The 18,990-nt window shown below is 38.3% G+C and overlaps 1 protein-coding gene across 1 annotated transcript in view; it reads left to right on the top strand.

Annotated features, from left to right (window-relative positions):
- Positions 1 to 860: 860 nt before the first annotated feature.
- Positions 861 to 18,990, top strand: part of AKAP1 (A-kinase anchoring protein 1) — a gene marked incomplete in the record, with an annotated part of 20,992 nt that continues 2,862 nt past the window's right edge. Inside the window, 8 exon segments of the mRNA XM_072415396.1 lie at positions 861 to 883; positions 13,564 to 15,727; positions 16,302 to 16,435; positions 16,737 to 16,863; positions 17,523 to 17,641; positions 17,817 to 17,994; positions 18,145 to 18,295; positions 18,514 to 18,581. Coding sequence (XP_072271497.1) covers positions 13,591 to 15,727; positions 16,302 to 16,435; positions 16,737 to 16,863; positions 17,523 to 17,641; positions 17,817 to 17,994; positions 18,145 to 18,295; positions 18,514 to 18,581 — 2,914 coding nt within the window.

The raw sequence follows: 18,990 nt of genomic DNA, 5'->3' as shown, positions 1-18,990 counted from the left end.
AGCTCAGGGCCCCCAGCATCCTGCATCACAGGAAACCCATATAAGGGGAACACACGGGTCCTGCCTGCCATTATGGTTAGCAGAGCCCATGCTTAGCACTGATTTGTCACATGACCACACATGTATTAGCACTCCGCCATGTATTCCCACATGGGAAAAGGATGCGACGTCATATGGAGGGTGCCGACTGACGTACAGCGGCCGTGTCCCGTGCTCCATTCCCTGCTCCTTACTAACGTGTGTTGTGTTTCTTTTTTTCTCCCCCTTCCCTACCTCTCTTCCAGTGACGCTCCCGGCTTCTGATTGGCCGAGGTGTGCAGAGAGCCCGCTATGCCCCGCCCCCTCACGGATTTCCCCCGCCCCTCAGACGGTGTACGGAGTAGTAGCCGCAAGCAGTTGGGTTAGGTGAGTTGCAGGCCGTGCGTTTGTCATGTGAGTGTTCGGGGGGGGGGGGAAGAACGGAATAGCGGTGCGTGGGGTGGCTCGGTGTCGGGTAGTATATTACAGGCATGGTTTTTTTGTACACAGGTTTTCAGAGCTTGGTATAGCTGTGTCTGACCTCATGGTGAGGCGGCCGTCCTTGTGAGGAGAGCTGCCAATCCCGCCAGCGGGCTGCTGAGATTTTTTTCAGGGCAGAGGTCACGTGTGTGGCTGTCAGTGCGGTGACCGAGAGATGGCTGCGTGTAGCCCGGCGGTCACCGAGGAGGCCCGGAGGCTATAAATAGCCGCTGCCATCATGCAAGCTATTTCTGTGCACAGCCGTATATTTATATATGGAAGTACGGGGCTCCGGCTGCACGTGTTCGCACCATGACTTTCCCTGCAGATGAACTTGTGAGCTCTTTGTACTCCAGGGGAAGGATGTGACGCCCTCACCTTCAGGGTACGAGCTGTGTGACCCGAGGTGCCGCACCAAGGTCACCCCAACTCCCTCCATACATCTGTATCAAAGGTCACAGGGCCTGGAGATCCATGGGGACAGGCGGCCTCCACGGATACTTCAGGCCATTCCGGCTTCCATTTATACTTGTGTTGCTGGTGGCCACAGATCACTTCATTTGTTCCAAACAAAAGGCCTATAAATCAAAAAGTGCACACCACATATTCCCCCTAGCTTTAAAATGCCAGATTTAAATTGTTCCATGGAGAATTGGTTCTAAACTTTGGGAGTAGAGTTACCCCTAAACCCTGCTCCCTGGATTGGAGGAAATTGGTATAAAGGGGTCTGAGAGAAACATTACAAAAGCTTCATTGGAGTTTAAAGGTGGAGAATAAAGCGGATCAAATTTAGTCTCGGCTTTCTTAACTAAGAATAAATAAATTTGGAGATTGTTCAATATTAGAAGTCTGGTTAAACTATAAAAAAACTGTTGATAAATGTTAACTTTGGCTTTAATTACTATTTTTTAGCTCTTTACGACAGGGTCCTCTCCTGTGTCATTATTATTAAACAGGATTTATATAGCGCCAACTTATTATGCAGCGCTGTACATTAAATAGGGGATGCAAATGACAGACAGTGACACTGGAGGAGAGGAGCTTACAATCTAGGAGTCATTGATACTTTGCATCTGTCATTTGCAACCCCTATTTAATGAGTGCTGTGTAATAATGTTGGTTGCTATATAGTTTATTAATGGTGTTGGTGATCCTGTATGACATTTATAATCCAGCCTTGGTCATAGAGAGAAACTGGTGGCAATGTTGATCATTGCTATTGATCTGCTTTACTAGAAGTCAGCCCTGGGTGTAAAGTACATGCACGCTCTTAAAAGTCTGGCCAGCTGGCAGGCCCCGGCAGCCGGATTGTCTCCAGGTTTGGTGACACCCTTTTATGACTGAATCTGGACATATTCCTGCTAACACTAAGTAACAGTTGTTTAATGGCTGCATGACAAAGACTAGTAGTAGCAGTTTGACCGTCAAACTTATCACCTCCCTGGTGTTTGTCAGTTACATTGCAAATATTAAAAGTACACCTACCTCTGGATTGACATTGCTTTCTAATGCACATTGTTTAGATATATAAAATAATGCACTGTTTAAATACTGTTTTTCTCAATTATTGTAAATTGCACTGCTGAGCCCCTGGACCTTTTATTTTCCTTTCTCTAAGGGCTTCCTTTCTGCATGCATGCTCTCTTGCAACTAATTTTCAAGGTGATTCTTCTGATAGTAACATCAGCCTTTTTGTACCTTTGTATGACTACTTAAAGTGTCCATTGTAAAAGCGGGTGAGTAGTAATACAGAAGAATTTGGATATATTTACAGCGCTATTAATTGAAATGCAAAATTTATAGCTTCTGAAAATGACCTTTTAGTCATTATTACCTTGGTAAAACATGGAATTTTAGTGATTAGTTTAATATAACTTAAATGCATTCTTATGGATCTAACCTCTAAATAAGGGGTCAGCAAACTCCAGCCTTTAGGCCAAATACAGCCTAGCCCGTAGTTTGTTCCGGCCTAACACCCCCCTGGCCGATCCGGCCTAATGCTGCCCGGCAACCCGCTGCTCCGGAGATGCGTGTTGCCGGCATATCGGCCAGGGGACGTCAGGAACTACCGGAGCTCCGGTGTCGCCTCCTTGCTGTGGCTCCTCTATTTATCGCAGCCGGCATTGATACTTCTGCCGCTGCGGTAAATAGGGAACGCTCCCCGAAGGGAAATCCCCTTCAGTTAAAGTTTACAGGTGATATTTTTTGCACAGCTCTCTTAAGGTCCCACCATGACATTTTGATCTGTTTGAGATCTTGATTTTGGGATGTTGTAGCTTTGTGTTCATTGCCCGATTACATTACCCAATTTTGACTAATCTTTAGCTAATGCACAAATCGCATCACTAGAGCCTAGAATGCTTTGATGCCAGGGACTTGATCGACTCAATGATTGCAAGGTGCCCAGGTCCTGTGGCTGCAAAACAAGCCCAAGTTGGCATTCCTCTGCATCACAAATGCTCCACAGTTGGTATGACCTGTTTGTGTTGATATGCTCTGTTTGGCTTTTGGCAAAACACCTCCACTTTGCTCTCATATGTTCATAGAACATCATTCTAGAAGTCTTTTGGTTTGTTTAGATGCAGCTGTGCAAACCTCATTTGTGCTTCCATGTTCAAGCCATACTTGTTCATTCTTTTTCTAATTGTACTGTCAGAAACCTTAGAGGCCTGTAGTATCTAAGATCTTGGGATTTTTTTGCAATTTGTCTAATCTTGGGGGATTAGCGCGGATGTCCACTCCTGCAATACAAGTTTTCCACTTGTGAGAAATCTTTTTCGCTGTAAAATGCTGTAAATGTAAAATGAAGTTGTTTGAAAACACACTTACAAACCTTTCCAGACTGATAATCTGCAGCAATTGCCTCTGTAGGATCATTTCTTTTCAAGCCACCAAACTACCCAAACATTTTTTGTGGTCACATTTGCTGATAAAGTGCTCAAGTGCATTTGATTACTTTCGATGGGAATCCTAAAGGTGTACATAATTGTTCACACATTGCTAATTTTAGGACCTTTTAAGAAACAGTTTGTCCTTGTGTGTAAAACCTTGGTTTTGAAAAATGGTGTATTTATTTTTCTCATGATTTCTTCTTTCCACAGCCATATCTGGAACAAATATGATGGTGCTACTTACACTTGCAATACTTTGCTGATTCAGAAATGAAAAATTAAAAAAATATATATAGATGTACCTTGTCCTTTAAACATGATTATGGAAATAACTACGGTACTTGGCAATTGTCTTTAGGAACCTTTTACATTTTTTAAAAGTAACAAGTTTAAGTTTGGCATACTTTTCTATGTGCTCAGGTAGTAGTTTTCCAACAAAGTTTATGTACTAGTAGTGGTAAAGCTTGGTAAAGCCTGCTAGTAGCTGTCATAAAGACAGGCTTATCATACTGAATTGAGTGGAATAAATCTTTGTGGCTTCATTGTCTAAGAGCTGGGCTTGGTTCCAGATCAGATTATAGCACTTTAGGTATTATTAGTGTAGTAACTTTTTTCGTCCCAGAGCAATGGGCTATAAAATATTCAGCATAAAAACTGGTTAGAGTTTTTTATTTTTTTTTTTAGTGTTAGAGTTAAGGCCTGTACTAACTGGGGTGACACTTGGCACCTAAAACCTATTAGGGATTGAGATGGCTGCATGTAGCTGAACAAATACCAGTTTGATATTCCTGCACACTAAGTGTTTGCATATTTTAGGCAAGCAGTAAAAGCAATTTGAAGCAAGCGCTGGTTCATCTCTACATCACTAAGCATTGTGAAGAAATCACTACTTAAATGTAAAACACAGACTTAGTTTTTTTTCTATGCACAGCAGTTCTTAGGAGGCTAATAGTCGAATACAAATTAACCATCAGATGTTTCTAAGATTTTACAAGCATATTGGTAACCAAATTCATATGTCAACTCAATAATTATTTCTGAAAACTTAGAAAGGAGCACTGCACAGATGGTGCCGTTATGGTCTGTGGAAGGGGGTAGAGGAACATCAGGAACAATCCTTTCAGGTGACCAAACTCCAGCATGTATATACAATTGTCTGGTGTTCTTCCAGAAGACATGATTTTACAGTAAAATTGGTTAGAATTCAGAAATGGCTTGATTTAAAGATCTTTTACAGCTTTTAAGGATATGAAAGTATTTACATGTCCATAGTTAGAGCAGAGGTGCACTTATGCCGCGTTAACATCCCCCTGTTTGGAGCTGATGGTGGTGTCAAGCTTTCAGGAAAATCTGGCTGACATGGAGGTTATTTTGCCAGCATGTCACCTAAATCTATATTCTTTTAGGCTTGGTCTGGGCAGGGGGATGGATTCTACCTCTTGGATTTATGAATGTTTTCTGGTTGTAAACACTATTCTTATTGAAAGGTAAGCTAGTGTTTAGTGTTAAGGTGGGTTAAACTAGTTAAAAACCCATATACCAACTTTTCCTAATATAAATCCATTCTATGTTAAACCTACCCTGGGAATGCTGTTTATATGTGCTTGGTTGCTATATCTGAACCCACGATGCATATGCACAAGGATTTGATGGGAATGTAGTTCTGATATCTGGGTTTGAGATGGTGCTGGTATGTTCACTTGTAACCAGAAATTTAGGGAAGCACTGCAAGAGACAAGTGGTCCTTGTGTCTGGGTCACAAAGCTTAAAAACTGATTTAAAAGTAAAAAGGATTCCAAAAGCTTTAAAATATTTTTACATTTTTTATTTTATTTTATTAATGGCAGGTTAGTACTATGAGGGACTGTTGATAAGTTGATAAAAAAACAGCTGCCTGATTATTGGAGACTTGTGAGACTCTGGGAGGTTTTGTGTTTTTAGGGATATCTTTTTTTAAGGAAATGAAATAATAGTGGTCTGAGATTAAATGTGTAATATTTTCTTTATGTTTCCTAAGGGATTTTTCTGTCCTTCCCATCAGCAGTTGTTACTCATTATTCAAGTTGTCTACTGAAAATTGTTTTCTATGTAGAAATGTAGGTAATGTTTTGTTACTTTATGGCGAGTTGGAGGCAAGGGATGGATGCCACCGCCCCCCCCCCCCCCCCGTATCAATAAAAATTTATATAATTTTCTTTTTGTGTTTCTTTGCTGTTTGTGTTTGCTCATGTTTTAAAAACCAGGAAAAAGTTGTGGGTGTATATCTGTACAGCAGTGCTTCTCAGCTGTTGCTTTTCTCTGTATGGTATGTCCTGTGAAGGCCAAGGATGCTTTAGGCCTGATAAAGAGGCTGTACCATTGAACAGTGAAGCCAATGCCCTCAGCTGTTTACCCTTTGTAAGGCTATGGCGGTCGTAGGTTTTGGAATTTTGGAATTCCAATGTATGTAAATACGCATTATATCTAAAGCATTCGTTTTGATTGCTTAAATTAACTACCACTAATTTCTTTGATTCATTTCAATTTTAGCCAGATATTCCTAAAGTTTATCAAAAGCATTATAGGTGTAGTTAAGCAAGGTAATATACCCTTCTTTTGACAAAAAACAGATTTTACATAACCAATGTGCATAATAATTTGTTCCAAAAATTTACGGGCTAAAATGTTACAAAAGTAAAAACAAAATGTAACCACTCCAGTTCTTGGTGTCAAATTAAAATGCCATTTTTTTCCCTCTCTTTATTATATTTATTATTAATAAACAGGATTTATATAGCCATTAAATAGGGGCAAGTGTTGAAATATAGTGCCAAAAGATCAATTATAAACCAGAATGCATATGTTCACTTTGTGCTTATGGTTCCAATACTTGTATAGGTCACAATATTTAGCAGATGTTAATAAAAATGTTTTGGTAAATGTGGCTGCACAAATGACATAAACATTGTGCTTTAAAAATGATAGATTTTTTTTTTTTACTATTAATAAAATCCAAGGAAATAAAAATTTCTAAATTTTTAAAGGTATGTGCAGGACAAAGACATTGCCAAAAAATATATACACAATATTATTGAACCTTAGCTACGTCATTATAGGCACAGTTCTGAAATTTCTTGGTAGGAATGGCAGGCAAAACATGAAATTGGGGTACTGCCTTAATATATCTAATTTTTTCCAATAGCCTGATATTGTAGCAAGTCTTTCTTGCTACAGCTCAGGGACTGCTTTCCCTGAGTTTAGTGTTCATATGCAATCAGAATATGACTGCTAAACTATTAATCTGACATAAATAAAATCCTGGCATCAAATGTGTCAGAGTACATGTCTTCGTTGCTATACCTAGGGGTACTCTGATGAAACAATGTGTTAGCAATGAGGTTAGCAAGTCTGTGATGGCAGCTGACAAACCTACCCTGGTTTACAAAAGCCATTCAGTGCTATCCTTATCACTGGAGTAGTGTATACTTAAATAGACCTTCTGTTCTGTATAGGAAGCATGAATTATAGAGTGATTTGAAAGGTAAGATGCCTAGAAGAAAAAGAAGCAAGTATATAGAGTGGTTCATGCACTGTATCACTAGTGACTGCTTTTGCTACGTACACTGCTCAACAGAACACTCAAACACAGTATAACAAAATAATGTAGGTTAAAATGGGTTATCAATCTGTCTAGGTAGGAAGTGCAAGTTATGAACAGCTGCAGTCAATTTCTTATTTGTCTCAAACCGATATAACTGAATATATATTGTAAACTGTTTATATTGTTCCCACCAAGTAGCACCACAGACTGTCCAGGAGCTTACTGGTGCCCTGGTCATGTCTGGGTAGAAATCCACCGTCTGCCTTCTCATTATAAGGCAATGTCCAGGCAATGTGTGTGCTTAAAGGCACATGGAGCCATACCTGTCATTGAGCTGCAATTTATAAGAAGTTGTGATGAAATCCATGTTGGTTAGATCATTCTGTGACTTTAGTTATTTTTTTTCTCAGTCTCTTGAATCCTGTCCTTGCTAGCTTAATGATTTTGGATTCTGTTACGTATGTATATCAATTACTATTTTGAACTTTTGTTTTATATTACTCATTAAATGTGATTTCAGTGTTACCTAACTTTTTAGTGCAGTGTACTTTTTTTTTTTTTTTTTCTGTTAAAGGAAGTGACAAACAAAGCTGCTTCCTTGGTATAATTATTGATGAAACTAGACACCATCTCCCTGGTGGGGTCGCAAACAAATAAAAACCCTACTGTAGTACAAACCTTCCCCACTTTAATTAAAATTTGAAAAAATACTAAGTTCTCACCTGTTGTAGTTTCCTCCAGTAATTTACAATGCAGCAGGATCCTTGATGACCAGTAAAGGTACCCACATAAATTTATTGAATGGGGTATGGTTATAAGACTTGTTAGACTGCAGTCCTTTTCTTCTTTCTTCTCTATAAGAGTGTAAAAAAAAAAAAAAAAAAAAAAAAAAACTTTGGAATTCTATTACAGCATATAGCAATTTTGTACCCTTTAAGTATAAGAACACTAATCAGGTTTTCAGCCTTGTTGTAGTTGGTGATTGCAAAGGCTTAACTCCCTCAAATGATTATTTGCATCCCCCTCTGACAGTAAATTGGTAAACCATAGTTGGATTAAAGTCCCAATGCCTTTACTGAGCTTTGTTTAAAAAGTTGGAATCTGGGGTTCCAAATGATATTTTGGTTAGACCCAAAATCCATGGTGACTTCAAAATCCAACCCCCCCCCCCCGATTATCAAAGTGCTCAAATACTGTAACATGACTTTTACTGCCACATAGGAGGCTAATAAAAACCCAAGCTTGAGCTAAACACATGGAATAAGGGCAAATGTTGGTACACACGCCTACATCTATTTTTTACATTTCCTCTGCCATTTCTAACCCCTTGGGATTCCCTTGTTGGAGCACAGTCTCACCACTGTGAAAGTTTCTCTCCTTGAGAAATGCCTACTTCCAACTAGGGAACTTTTCTGTTAATTAATAATGGGTTCTTATCCACCATAAAGTGTCGTGGCATTCTACACACCCTTCCTACCTTTGATCATCGCTGTTGAAAACATTTATGTACCCACTTTTTAAAACCATTTATGACCCTTCCTCCGTTTATTAAAGGGGTTAATCCTCACTTTTGCTCTGAAAATTGGTCTGGTAGCTTCACATATCTTGTCCTGGATATTCAGCGCTCTTTTGATGGGTTAAAGAACAGGGTCACATAGAAAATGCTTTCAAAAAAGGTATGTGCTTTACCAATTTAATTCAGGTCTGGTTTGCCTGGATTCCACACTTGTGTATGCAGTGGGTTTAAACACTAGTTAGAAGAACTTTAGGCTTAGTCTACGTGGACTGTTTCGCCAGCGTTTAACCTGAGGCTTTTAAAGCCCATGTTTGAACTCTCCATGCATTCCAATAGGCTAATCTATACCAAGGCTTCAGGCACGTTTATGAGCTTTATCTTAAACGTTGCTTGCAACGTTTAAAAAAAAAAATTAAAACGCAGCGTAAGCACGAACTCAATGGAGACTTTTACAAGCTTTTTATGAAAGCTTCTGTTGAAACCAATGGGTGCTTTTATAAGCGTTTTACCAGGACTTTGGAATCTGGAAGCCCCTTTAATAAGGAGACTCCCAGATCTCCACCACCCCACCTTGAGGAATGGTGTACATAAAACCCCTTACTTGTTCCCTGAAAGGGTTTAAATATGTGTAAAAAATTGGAAGAGGCTTTAATGGTAAATTTATTTTTATTAAATGTGTGTGTTTGTGTAACTAAATTATATATATATATATATATATATATATATATATATATATATATATATATATAAACAGGATGATTTCCACAGCTGCAATTGTGGCGTGAGCACAGCCCTTGGATTCCACCTGACAGTGAGGGATCCCTGGGCACTAGGGGTTAAATGAGGTCAAGGCTCTCCATTCACTTGTAGTGCTTTGTGATTGGCTGCAGTTTTCTGTTTCTCAGCCATTCAGCACTAGACTTGAATGGGGAGACTTGTGCCCATTCATCTCTAGTGCTCTGTGATTGGCTGAGAAATAGGAAACCCTGACGACAGGTCAAGCATCATCAGGATTTCCCTTTGCTCTGCTCCCTTATTGGCTGAGGAATCGCTGGAGCTCTGCTGACAACCTTGCTCCCCTGATTGCTGCTGCAGCCCTAGGGGCGCTGTGACATGTTCTGTATCTGTAACACATACTACAGCTTCTCTAGGGCTGCGGGAGCGATCAGGGGAGCAGAGCTGTCAGCATAGCAGTGCTCTGCTGGTTGCTCTGCTCCCTGTTTGGCTGAGGAAAGGGATATCCTGATGATGCTTAAGCTGTCATCAGGGTTACCTATTTCTCAGCCAATCACAGAGCACTAGAGGTGAATGGAGAGCCTTGTCCTCATTTAACCCTTGGTGCCCGGGGATCACTCACTGTCAGGAGTCCCATGGCTGTGCTCATGTCATAATTGCAGGTTTTGAAATCATCCTGTCATTGGGATAACCTGTATTAAAAAAAAAAAGTTTAGTTACACAAACGCACACATTTAATAAATAATTCAACATTAAAGCCTCGTCCATATTTCTACACATATTTTAACCCTTTCAGGGAATGGGTAAGGGGTTTTATGTACCCCTGTACTCATTCTCTGAAAGGGTTAAAAGTAAATCTTTTATAAACGCCTATGTAAAATCACAGTAAAACGCGTCATAGGCGTTTATAAATAAATAAAGCTTTCGAAAGTGGTTGGAACTTTTATATGCGTTTTTAAAACTGTCCATGTAGACCCAGTCTTGTGTAAATTGAGATTTAAACTTTGCTTTTCTGAAAAGTTAAAAAGTTTTCACATTGCTCTGCTTCTTTACCTCTATTCTCATGGAACTCTAACTGCACCAATTCTATTACATTATATATAGAAGAGTAAAGGTTGTTTAGGGTTTAGGTTGTTTGCTATGTCTGCTTGTCAGTACAGTAAACTAAAATATTTTGGAAAGTAATAGTCATACGTTGTTTTATGCAAGCTGTTTTTTTTTAATTTTTTAATTTTTTTTTTTAAATCATCAAATAGAAATTGCGGATTGGGACAGAGTGCAGAGATTATTTTGCCTGCTAATCAAGTAACTACTTGTCTTGTAAAAACTGCCTTACACTACAGAGTATAGTAAACCATAAAGGCACATACTCTAGATTATTGTCCCCTGGCAGATTATTACCCAATTGGGGAGGATTGAAGTACCTTCCTATGGAGAAGATTGAAGTGGAATACCGCTCCCTTGTGCTCCCACAGCTTTAAAATTGTGTTCATACTCCTGTCACTGGAAACTATCAGGAAAGATCATTGCCAGCTACAGTCTGATCTCTTTGTACTTTGTAAGTTCTGTTTTTCAAATTATATGTAGTATCACATATGACAGTAGTTCAACACCATATTACATATCACAATTATCGGTGTATTTTAAATGGGGGGGGGGGGGGTGCTGTTGCTGAAGATCTTTATTCCCACACAAAGTGGTTGATTATCTAAGACAGAATGACATTCAGAGTTGTGTAGGAAATCTAACCATGAAATGGGCATCACAGGAAGTCTCCAGTTTTGTTCACTGTTGTTTGGAAACATTTCTGTGGTGCTGGTTTAGCAGGTTTACAGTTGTTTAAAACCCAAATTTTACTGAAAATTTTGAGCAAAAAAAGATTGTGCTTTTTGGTCCCCAACAAGAGTGAGGAAAAGATAGAGAAGCCTTGCATTAAGGGTCCTGTTTCCATGCGGAGTTTTTCAAAGGTAGTGGGGTGACAAATAGTGGCTTAGCCTCCATAGTTATTTGTATACCTTGTCTTTTATTTTTTAAACTGCAGGTAATAAAATACAGTACTAGAAAATGTAATCTTGCTAAGCATACAGTCCAAACAAGCTAAAATGTTTAGCTAAAGGATAGCTGCTCTTCAGTACTGTGATTTATATTATTTGAGATACATTAAAAAAGGCATTTTAGGTTTGTTTTTAACATGCCTTAGTCGGTGCCTTTTTAAAAGCATTGATCAAAGATAAAGAAGTGGTGTTTTGTGTGTACAATAAAAATGTGTATATATATAATCTCCATCCCTGTGCTCACTGCTAATCAGATACTGATCATATGATGCTACAGGAGCAAGCATTCCCTACAAGGTTATGTGTACAAGAACGTTTACTGGAATAATCTGGAAGCCTGTCATCTGCTCGCAGACAGGAGTGCAGAGAAAGAAAGCTGTGAAAGTTCTGTATATTTTCAGAGCTTTTTGTGTGTTACCCAGCCATGTTTGTTGTACCTTTTTGGCTTTATTTGCTTTGTCATGGCAAAAGGTGTATACAAAGTTGTAAAACTTTTTTAGGTTTAGTGTAGTCTTGTCAGTAAAACCAGTCAGAAAGTAACAATTGGGCAGGGAGGTCGATATTTTGCTTGGAGTTTTACTTTAAAATGCTTATTAGACAAGGTTTCTTTAACCGCACCAAAATGATAAGTTTAATACCCTTTAAGTAGGCTATTCATAGCCAAACTTGATTTTTTGTGTTAAGCAGCAGTAGATTGAAATTGTGTTTAAATCCTCCTATGGCATGATTTCCCTTTGTAACTTGTGTATCGTAGGAATAGTTTATATAATTGCATGTGACCTGAGATTACATGAGACATGATTTGGACCTTTAAGTGTCTGTTGCAGTGATCTAGAACTGGGAATTGTTGATGGAAGAGGGGAGGGAAGAACTTGTTTTTGGATTCATGTTATTATAAGCCCAGCCTTGGGAGAATTAAAGACTGCGTTTTCCTGTATTACCTCTGTCCTGTCAATGCAAGGTACTGTCATTTTTTTCAATGTGTGGCATTAAAATAGTACATTTGATAATGGCTGAGCATTATTTATTACCAATATCATCTCCTTTATAAACTTGTGTTGGTGTACATTATTTCAGGGATTGATGCATCTGCTTGTTCCATTCACTGTATTTCTTCATAAAATGTGTTATAGAGGAGAACATATTTCTGTACTTGGCTGTTATTATTCAAGGTATTTCACTGTTTACTGTTGATAAACATCAGGATAAACATAGACCTTGCCAGACAGACACCTGACTTTTGTTTTGTTCACCTATTCAGTGTTTGCTTGAAAAGGCAGGTTAGGGTAACGAGCTCAATATTTTAACACTTGAATATGCCTAAAATTCTATAAAGCTGTTCAAAAGTATCTTGTATTTCAAACTCAGTTTTATTTACCTTGGTGTGAATGCTGTAGGTAAGTCTGCCAGAAAATGTGAAACTTTTATTGGTTTACTATTTTACTAGAAAATCCACCATGAATTTCACATCAGTTAAAAGACCATTAAAATATTAGTCTACCTTCTATTTCAAACTCATAAAATCAATATACCGAATCAGCTAAAAGTATACCCCAGCATATACCCTCCTGTTTTGGGGATCATTTTGTTTCCTGACTAATATTGGAGCTTTCTCTTTAAAAAACATGTGATTTGTTTCTTTTTGCAAATTAGGTTGACCTATCTGATAAGAACATCTGGACACTATCCTTAGTTTTAGTCCTTAGTCCTATTTCTCCCTACTTTCTGTTTCACTAACCAGCTTGGATGGAAGTAACTGTAGAGTAGTAGAGGATTTCAGATCTTAAACATTTTGGCTGGACTTACTCTTTGGTCTGTCACCCTTTTTTTGCTTGCTTGCAGCATTTTTGCAAACCATAATATATTTTTTTACTATTTTTTTTACAGCAAATTTTTATCTGCCTGTAAATTTGCTGTCAACTTTGATTAAACAATTCCCTAGCACAGCCATCTCCTGCAAGTTTATATCTCTTTCATGAGTATTTTATTTGTCACTTTCTCTCACCCCTTTTCATACTTTTATGTAGCAGCCAGCAAAGCTGTGTAAGGGAATGCTGCAATGTTGAGTCTATTGAGGCTGCTAGTACCGTAACAAGGTACAGCTTATGTGTATGTTGATTACTCTCCTTAGTGGTCTCTTAAAGACACTATGGCCAGAAGACCGAGGATGAATTTACTGACAAACTACTGTGAAGTGCCAGTGCTGTATATTATTTTGCCTGTCTTGTCTATGCGCTAAAATTTGTTTTTTAAATGCTGTGTTTTAACACTTCTTTGCTTCCCTTTCAGGTAACTGCTGCAAGAACACTTTTAAAGATGGGTCTACATGTGCGGACCATAACACCCTATGCCTTGCCTGGAGTGCTGGCACTCCTTGCATGCTGGTGGTTCTTCTCAAGAAAGAAAGACAAGCGCAGTACAAATCCTGACCCTGTAACTGCATATGTTGATAAGGTGGAGACTGCTGATTCTCTGGAAGAAATTATGAGAGAGGTACACAGCAGTTCCAGGGCAGAAATTTTGCAGTTGGACCAAGAGGAGGAGGTTGTTTTACAAGAAGACTGCATATGCAGTCCAGAGCAGTCTTACTGCAGGGTGGAGGGTGACTTGGTGAAAAAGTCCCACTTACAAACTGTAAAAGTGGGCTTCTTAGAAGAATTTACTGATCAGGACATTGAAAGTAAAAGCTATGACCACTTCAGAGCAAATGAAGTAGCTGAAGTCCAGGAAGAAGTAGCGGTCTGCACCTCTTCAGCTCTTACTCAATCTCTTGATGGAAATAAAAATGTAAAACCTAATTCTGACACTGCTTTAGAAGATGTAGAAAACGTGTGCACAACATCTACTGAGATACCTTGTGGATGTAGCCAGCCAGGTGATAGTCAGGCATTTCCCCTTGATCAGAAAAACATAGTCAGCCATGATTCTGAATTTATAGAAGTATGCTCTCGAACTGAAGCTTGTAGTGATGTGCCTGAAAGAAAATGGCCAGTCAAAGAACAGAGTTCTCAGTTTCAGGTTAATGATATTAATGCAGTGGATAAAATGTCACCCCTGCTGCAGGCAGCGTCTGTAGAAGGAAGTTTTGCATCCAGAGAAATGGAACTACATCTTTCAGAAGACTTGCAGCATATCGTACCATCATGTTCTGATCACAATCAAATTCAGGAAATCCCATGTGATCTTTTACATCGGCAGAGCTATGAAATTTGTGATCTTGGATCCGCAAAACCATGTCCTGACAGTGAGAATGGAGAGCTTAAACGCTCTGAAGTCAGTGCAGTGTGTCCAATAGATCAAGATTTACAGTCTGTGGGAGAAATGCAGGTAGACAATGTGGGCAGCCATGTAGTACAATCCTGTCATTTAATAGGTGATCAGCTGGGTTTAGCATTCAAGGGTGATATTACAAAAGAAACCCAGTCTTCAAAAAGTAATCTGTCAGAACAGATAACTTCAGAGTCTCTTCCAGAAGTACAAGATATTTTGCAGAATGTGGATTGTTCTGGTACAGCAGGTGAAGCCTCTGAAAGTTGTGTAAGATCCCCATTCACTGAAGTGGTTGCAGAGGGTAACTGTACTAATTTATTGGATGCTTTTTCCAAATGTCTGGAGAAGAATGAAGAGTTTGAAAATTCTTGTCCAATAGTTGATAGTTTAAAAGAAACAAATAATAAAACAATTTTGGGAGACTATGAGGCCAAGATAGTTGAACAACTAGCTATAAACATAATTTCCAAAGTGATTGTAGCTGCTAGACAGGAAATTTTGTGTAGCTCAGTTAGTGATGTGTCTGATAGCAGCTGTCAAGTTCTTGATGAGAATAGAGATGCTTTAGGGAGCGATGCACAGGGTAAAGAGGTGGTTTTAGAAAGTGAAGAGGATTCTGTTTCTGCAGACCTTACACTGGGTTTAATAGGTTTTAACTGTACTCATGAGTCTACACATTCTGAAGCATCAGAAAAAGATGTCCTTAGAAATACAGAATTCTCAGCTAATGAATGCGTTTTAGGGCATGAATTGTCAGCTAATGAATGCGGTTTAGAGCATGAAAAGCAAGTAAAAGAGGAGATGTCTAATATGTCTGTTCGTCCAATGCCATCAGTGTCAGACTTTAGTCCAGTTTATAGAAGAACAGAATTTTTTGAGGAAACTCAGCCTACCTTGGAGGATTTTAGCCTTAGTGTGTGTACATCAGAAGAAGGCATCAACATGGATGATCCACTGCAAAGCACAGTGTTATCAAATGTTGGTATTCATAGTTATGACTTGAGTTCTTCAGGAATTGATCTGTCAAGAGAAACATTTAATGTGTCTACTGAAAAACCAAAGAAGGCTGCATGTGCTGAAAATGGCAAGGAACTGTACAGTAATGGAGATATAAAAAGAAGTTCTCCAGACTCAAACAATGAAGGACCCTTGACGGCCGAGTCAGAAGTAGATCACTCAGGAGGTGAGATTTGGTAATCTCTACTCATTTATTGAGTTTTGATTATTCAGTGAAAATTTTGAATGTAGTATAGTAAAGTGTAGTCATGAACAAAGTATTATCTTGTAGTTTATATACACCTATAGATGGCTTTTAATTCCTAAATGATGCTCAACTAGGTGATATAAACAAGTAATGGCACCTCTAAGTGGTTATAGTGAACCAACAATTTTCATGCCACTAAAGAAGAGCACCCAAATTAAAGAAAATGTGCTGCATGACTTACTAAAACTGCATTGCTGAGCTTCTGCAATGCTAGTTGCCTGGCAGTCATATGAATCTTGACATCATTACTTTTTGAGTAACTGCCTTGAATTATGATTTTACAATAAAGTCAGAACTCCCTTTCTATTTGTGCTGGGTCATTGGGAATGGATTAAAGCTTACTAAATCAGTAAGGCAACTAGCATCGTTTGGAAAGGTGAGCAGTTGTTAGTCTCCATATATCCTTATGGGTATTCTTTTTAATTCTGTGACTTTTTTTAAGTTTTTAGTAATAAAGGAACATTTCCATTTTATTTATTTATTTTTTTATTAGGATCGGATGTAAACAGCATGGATTCTGTGGATAGTGGTTGTGCTTTGGGAAATAGTGAACAGTTTGAGTGTGGGACCCAGGATTCGGATGCAAAAAAAGCAGACCTTGTCATCTGGGAGTTTGAAGTGCCAAAGGTAGTATCTCACTGTAAATGTCATCCAGAATAGTGTAATATCCTACAGGACATGCTCCACTCATCAAATGTGTAGCTGTTTTCGTGTGTGTATCTCCTGTGGTAAGAATATAGGCAGTTTTGCTTTTTTTGAGGTGTTTTAGTTAGTTTAGTTTAGTAAGTATGCAATTAAATTATTAAATTGGATAAAGGTTTTAAAAGTTTTAGAAGCTGCTCATGCCAATTTAGTAATGTGACAGTGTGTGTGTGTGTATATACTTATGCTAACTTGTTATACCTTTTTTTTTTTTTTTTCCCTCAAGTATCTGGTTGGCAGATTAATTGGGAAACAAGGCAGATTTATAAGCTACTTGAAACAGACCTCAGGTGCCAAAATATATATATCTACGGTGCCTTACACACAGGATATCCAAATCTGTCATTTAGAAGGTGAGTGTTTGTCCTACATTCTAAACGGTCTTATACAACTCATCACTTGAATCCATTTGGGGTGAAAAACTGCTGAAGATATTTTTCCAGAAATAAGGCTTCCCAGCATGTTTGAATTTTCCATCTCCTTCATTAGGGTCACCCTCTTATAGCTGAGCCAATATATGTACTCATTAAGAGTGGTTTTAGAAAGTCTGAAATTTCCTGAGGCCAGCGTAAAATGTATCTTGTCAAATACAACATTCATTTCAGATGTAATTGACCCTTAATCTTTGTGTCCTTACACCTACTGAGTTGGAGTTTTTCACTTGTCATGTTTTGATATTGATGTTTAGCTTTTAGGGAAATTGTCAAGTTGTGTATGACATAATTGCAGCTACCCCCCCGACTAAAAAATGAATAACCTGGAATAAATATGCAGCCTCTGATGTGTCAAAAAAAAGATCTAATGTACACACCCTTTCGTTAAGGAAATGACTTGAGAAACAAGGAATGAGTTGGACCCTTTAAAAAACTATTAAGCAGTGGCAACTCTTGTATTTTGAATTGGATGGATAATATTTGAATATTAGCGTTTGTGTTTTTCTGTGTTTTTTTTATTTTATTTTTTTTCTCAAATTAAAAAAAAATTGCTAATGAATTCTAAAACTTTTATTCAGGTTCTCAACCACAGATAGACAGAGCTCTGAGTCTTATTCAAAAGAAATTCAAGGACCTGAGTCTCACAAACATATTTGCACCCCCTCCTCCTCTGCTCCCTCTTCCTGTTGCATCATGGGTACGTTTCTTGATGATTTTAAAAGCTGAGCAGTTAATTTGCATGTGCAATTTTTTTTTCTTTTTTTAGATAATGTTCAAACTTGATACAACCTTATTTTTACCCTTAACTATTTTTTATACCCACTTATGTGTTCCAAAGTACTTGATCCTTTTTGTCCTCTTGGATTTTCCAGCTTACACTACCAAGTAATGTCTCGGTGGAAGTAGTGGTCGTTAATGTTGTGAATGCAGGACACCTGTTTGTTCAGCAGCGTACACACCCTACTTTTCATGCACTCAGTGGCTTGGATCAGCACATGAACCTTTGTTACTCACAACCTGGTGTTCCAATACTACCCAAACCAGCAGAACGTAAGTTAGTGCATTACAGTTTCACATTCTGTATTTTTTTTTCTTTGTTTTTGTGAAATAAGAGAAGTTGTAGAAATCTATTTAATGAGCATACAACTATCTAGCAGCCTGGGAATTCTAAACATTTATTTTTTTTTTTATTTTTTTTAGTTGGGATTGTATGTGCTGCACCTGTTGGACCCAATGTTTGGTGGAGAGCACAAGTAATGGCTTACTTTGAAGACACTGAGGAAGTTGAGCTTCTTTATGTGGACTATGGTGGCTACAATAGAGTTAAGATTGAAACCCTTAGACAAATCAGGTTAGTCATCCTTCCTTACTTTCTCCTTTTTATAGGATATCTGTATTTTCTCCAGAAAATGTTTTCAAGCTGGGTGTAAAGAAGCTGTAGGTGGGTCCTAAGTGTTCTAGTGAAGTCTGGCTTTTACACCTGTTAGTAACTTGCAGTAATTAAATGGGTATTTTTGAAATCCGTTAAAATGTATTTATCATAAAATCTGACATTTGTTTTATTTCTAGGTCAGATTTTGTTTCTCTACCTTTCCAAGGTGTGGAAGTTCTTCTGGATAATGTAATTCCACTAGGAGGTAAATGGATTGTATGCAATATATATTAAAAAAAAAAAAAAATTGGGCATTTAGAACAGGCCAACTTAGTTTCCGGAATGGCAAGTCCAAAACCTTCTTTTTATTTTATTTTTTTAAACCCAAGAACAAAACTGTGATGCATTTCAGCTTACCTGACCCTAAATATTATAGCTGTATTTGTTTTAAATTTTCTTTCAATGCAGGAAACATTCCTGTTGATCTTGCAAGAAATACACTGTAACTTCCAGTGTATTGACTGAATGAACTGAAGTCTTAAAAAGTCATATGCCTTCCTAATGTGGGGTTTTCCCTCCACAACACTCTTCCCACTTTGTAATGGAGAAATTATGCTGTTTTGTAGGCCAAATCAAAAGCATATCCTGGGGTGGTAACCTTGCTCCCTCATAGG

This window comes from Pyxicephalus adspersus, chromosome 1, assembly GCF_032062135.1.
Source record: "Pyxicephalus adspersus chromosome 1, UCB_Pads_2.0, whole genome shotgun sequence".
Lineage (NCBI taxonomy): Eukaryota > Metazoa > Chordata > Amphibia > Anura > Pyxicephalidae > Pyxicephalus > Pyxicephalus adspersus.
Note: the sequence above shows the minus strand (reverse complement) of the source record. Positions and strands in the feature narration are given on the sequence as shown.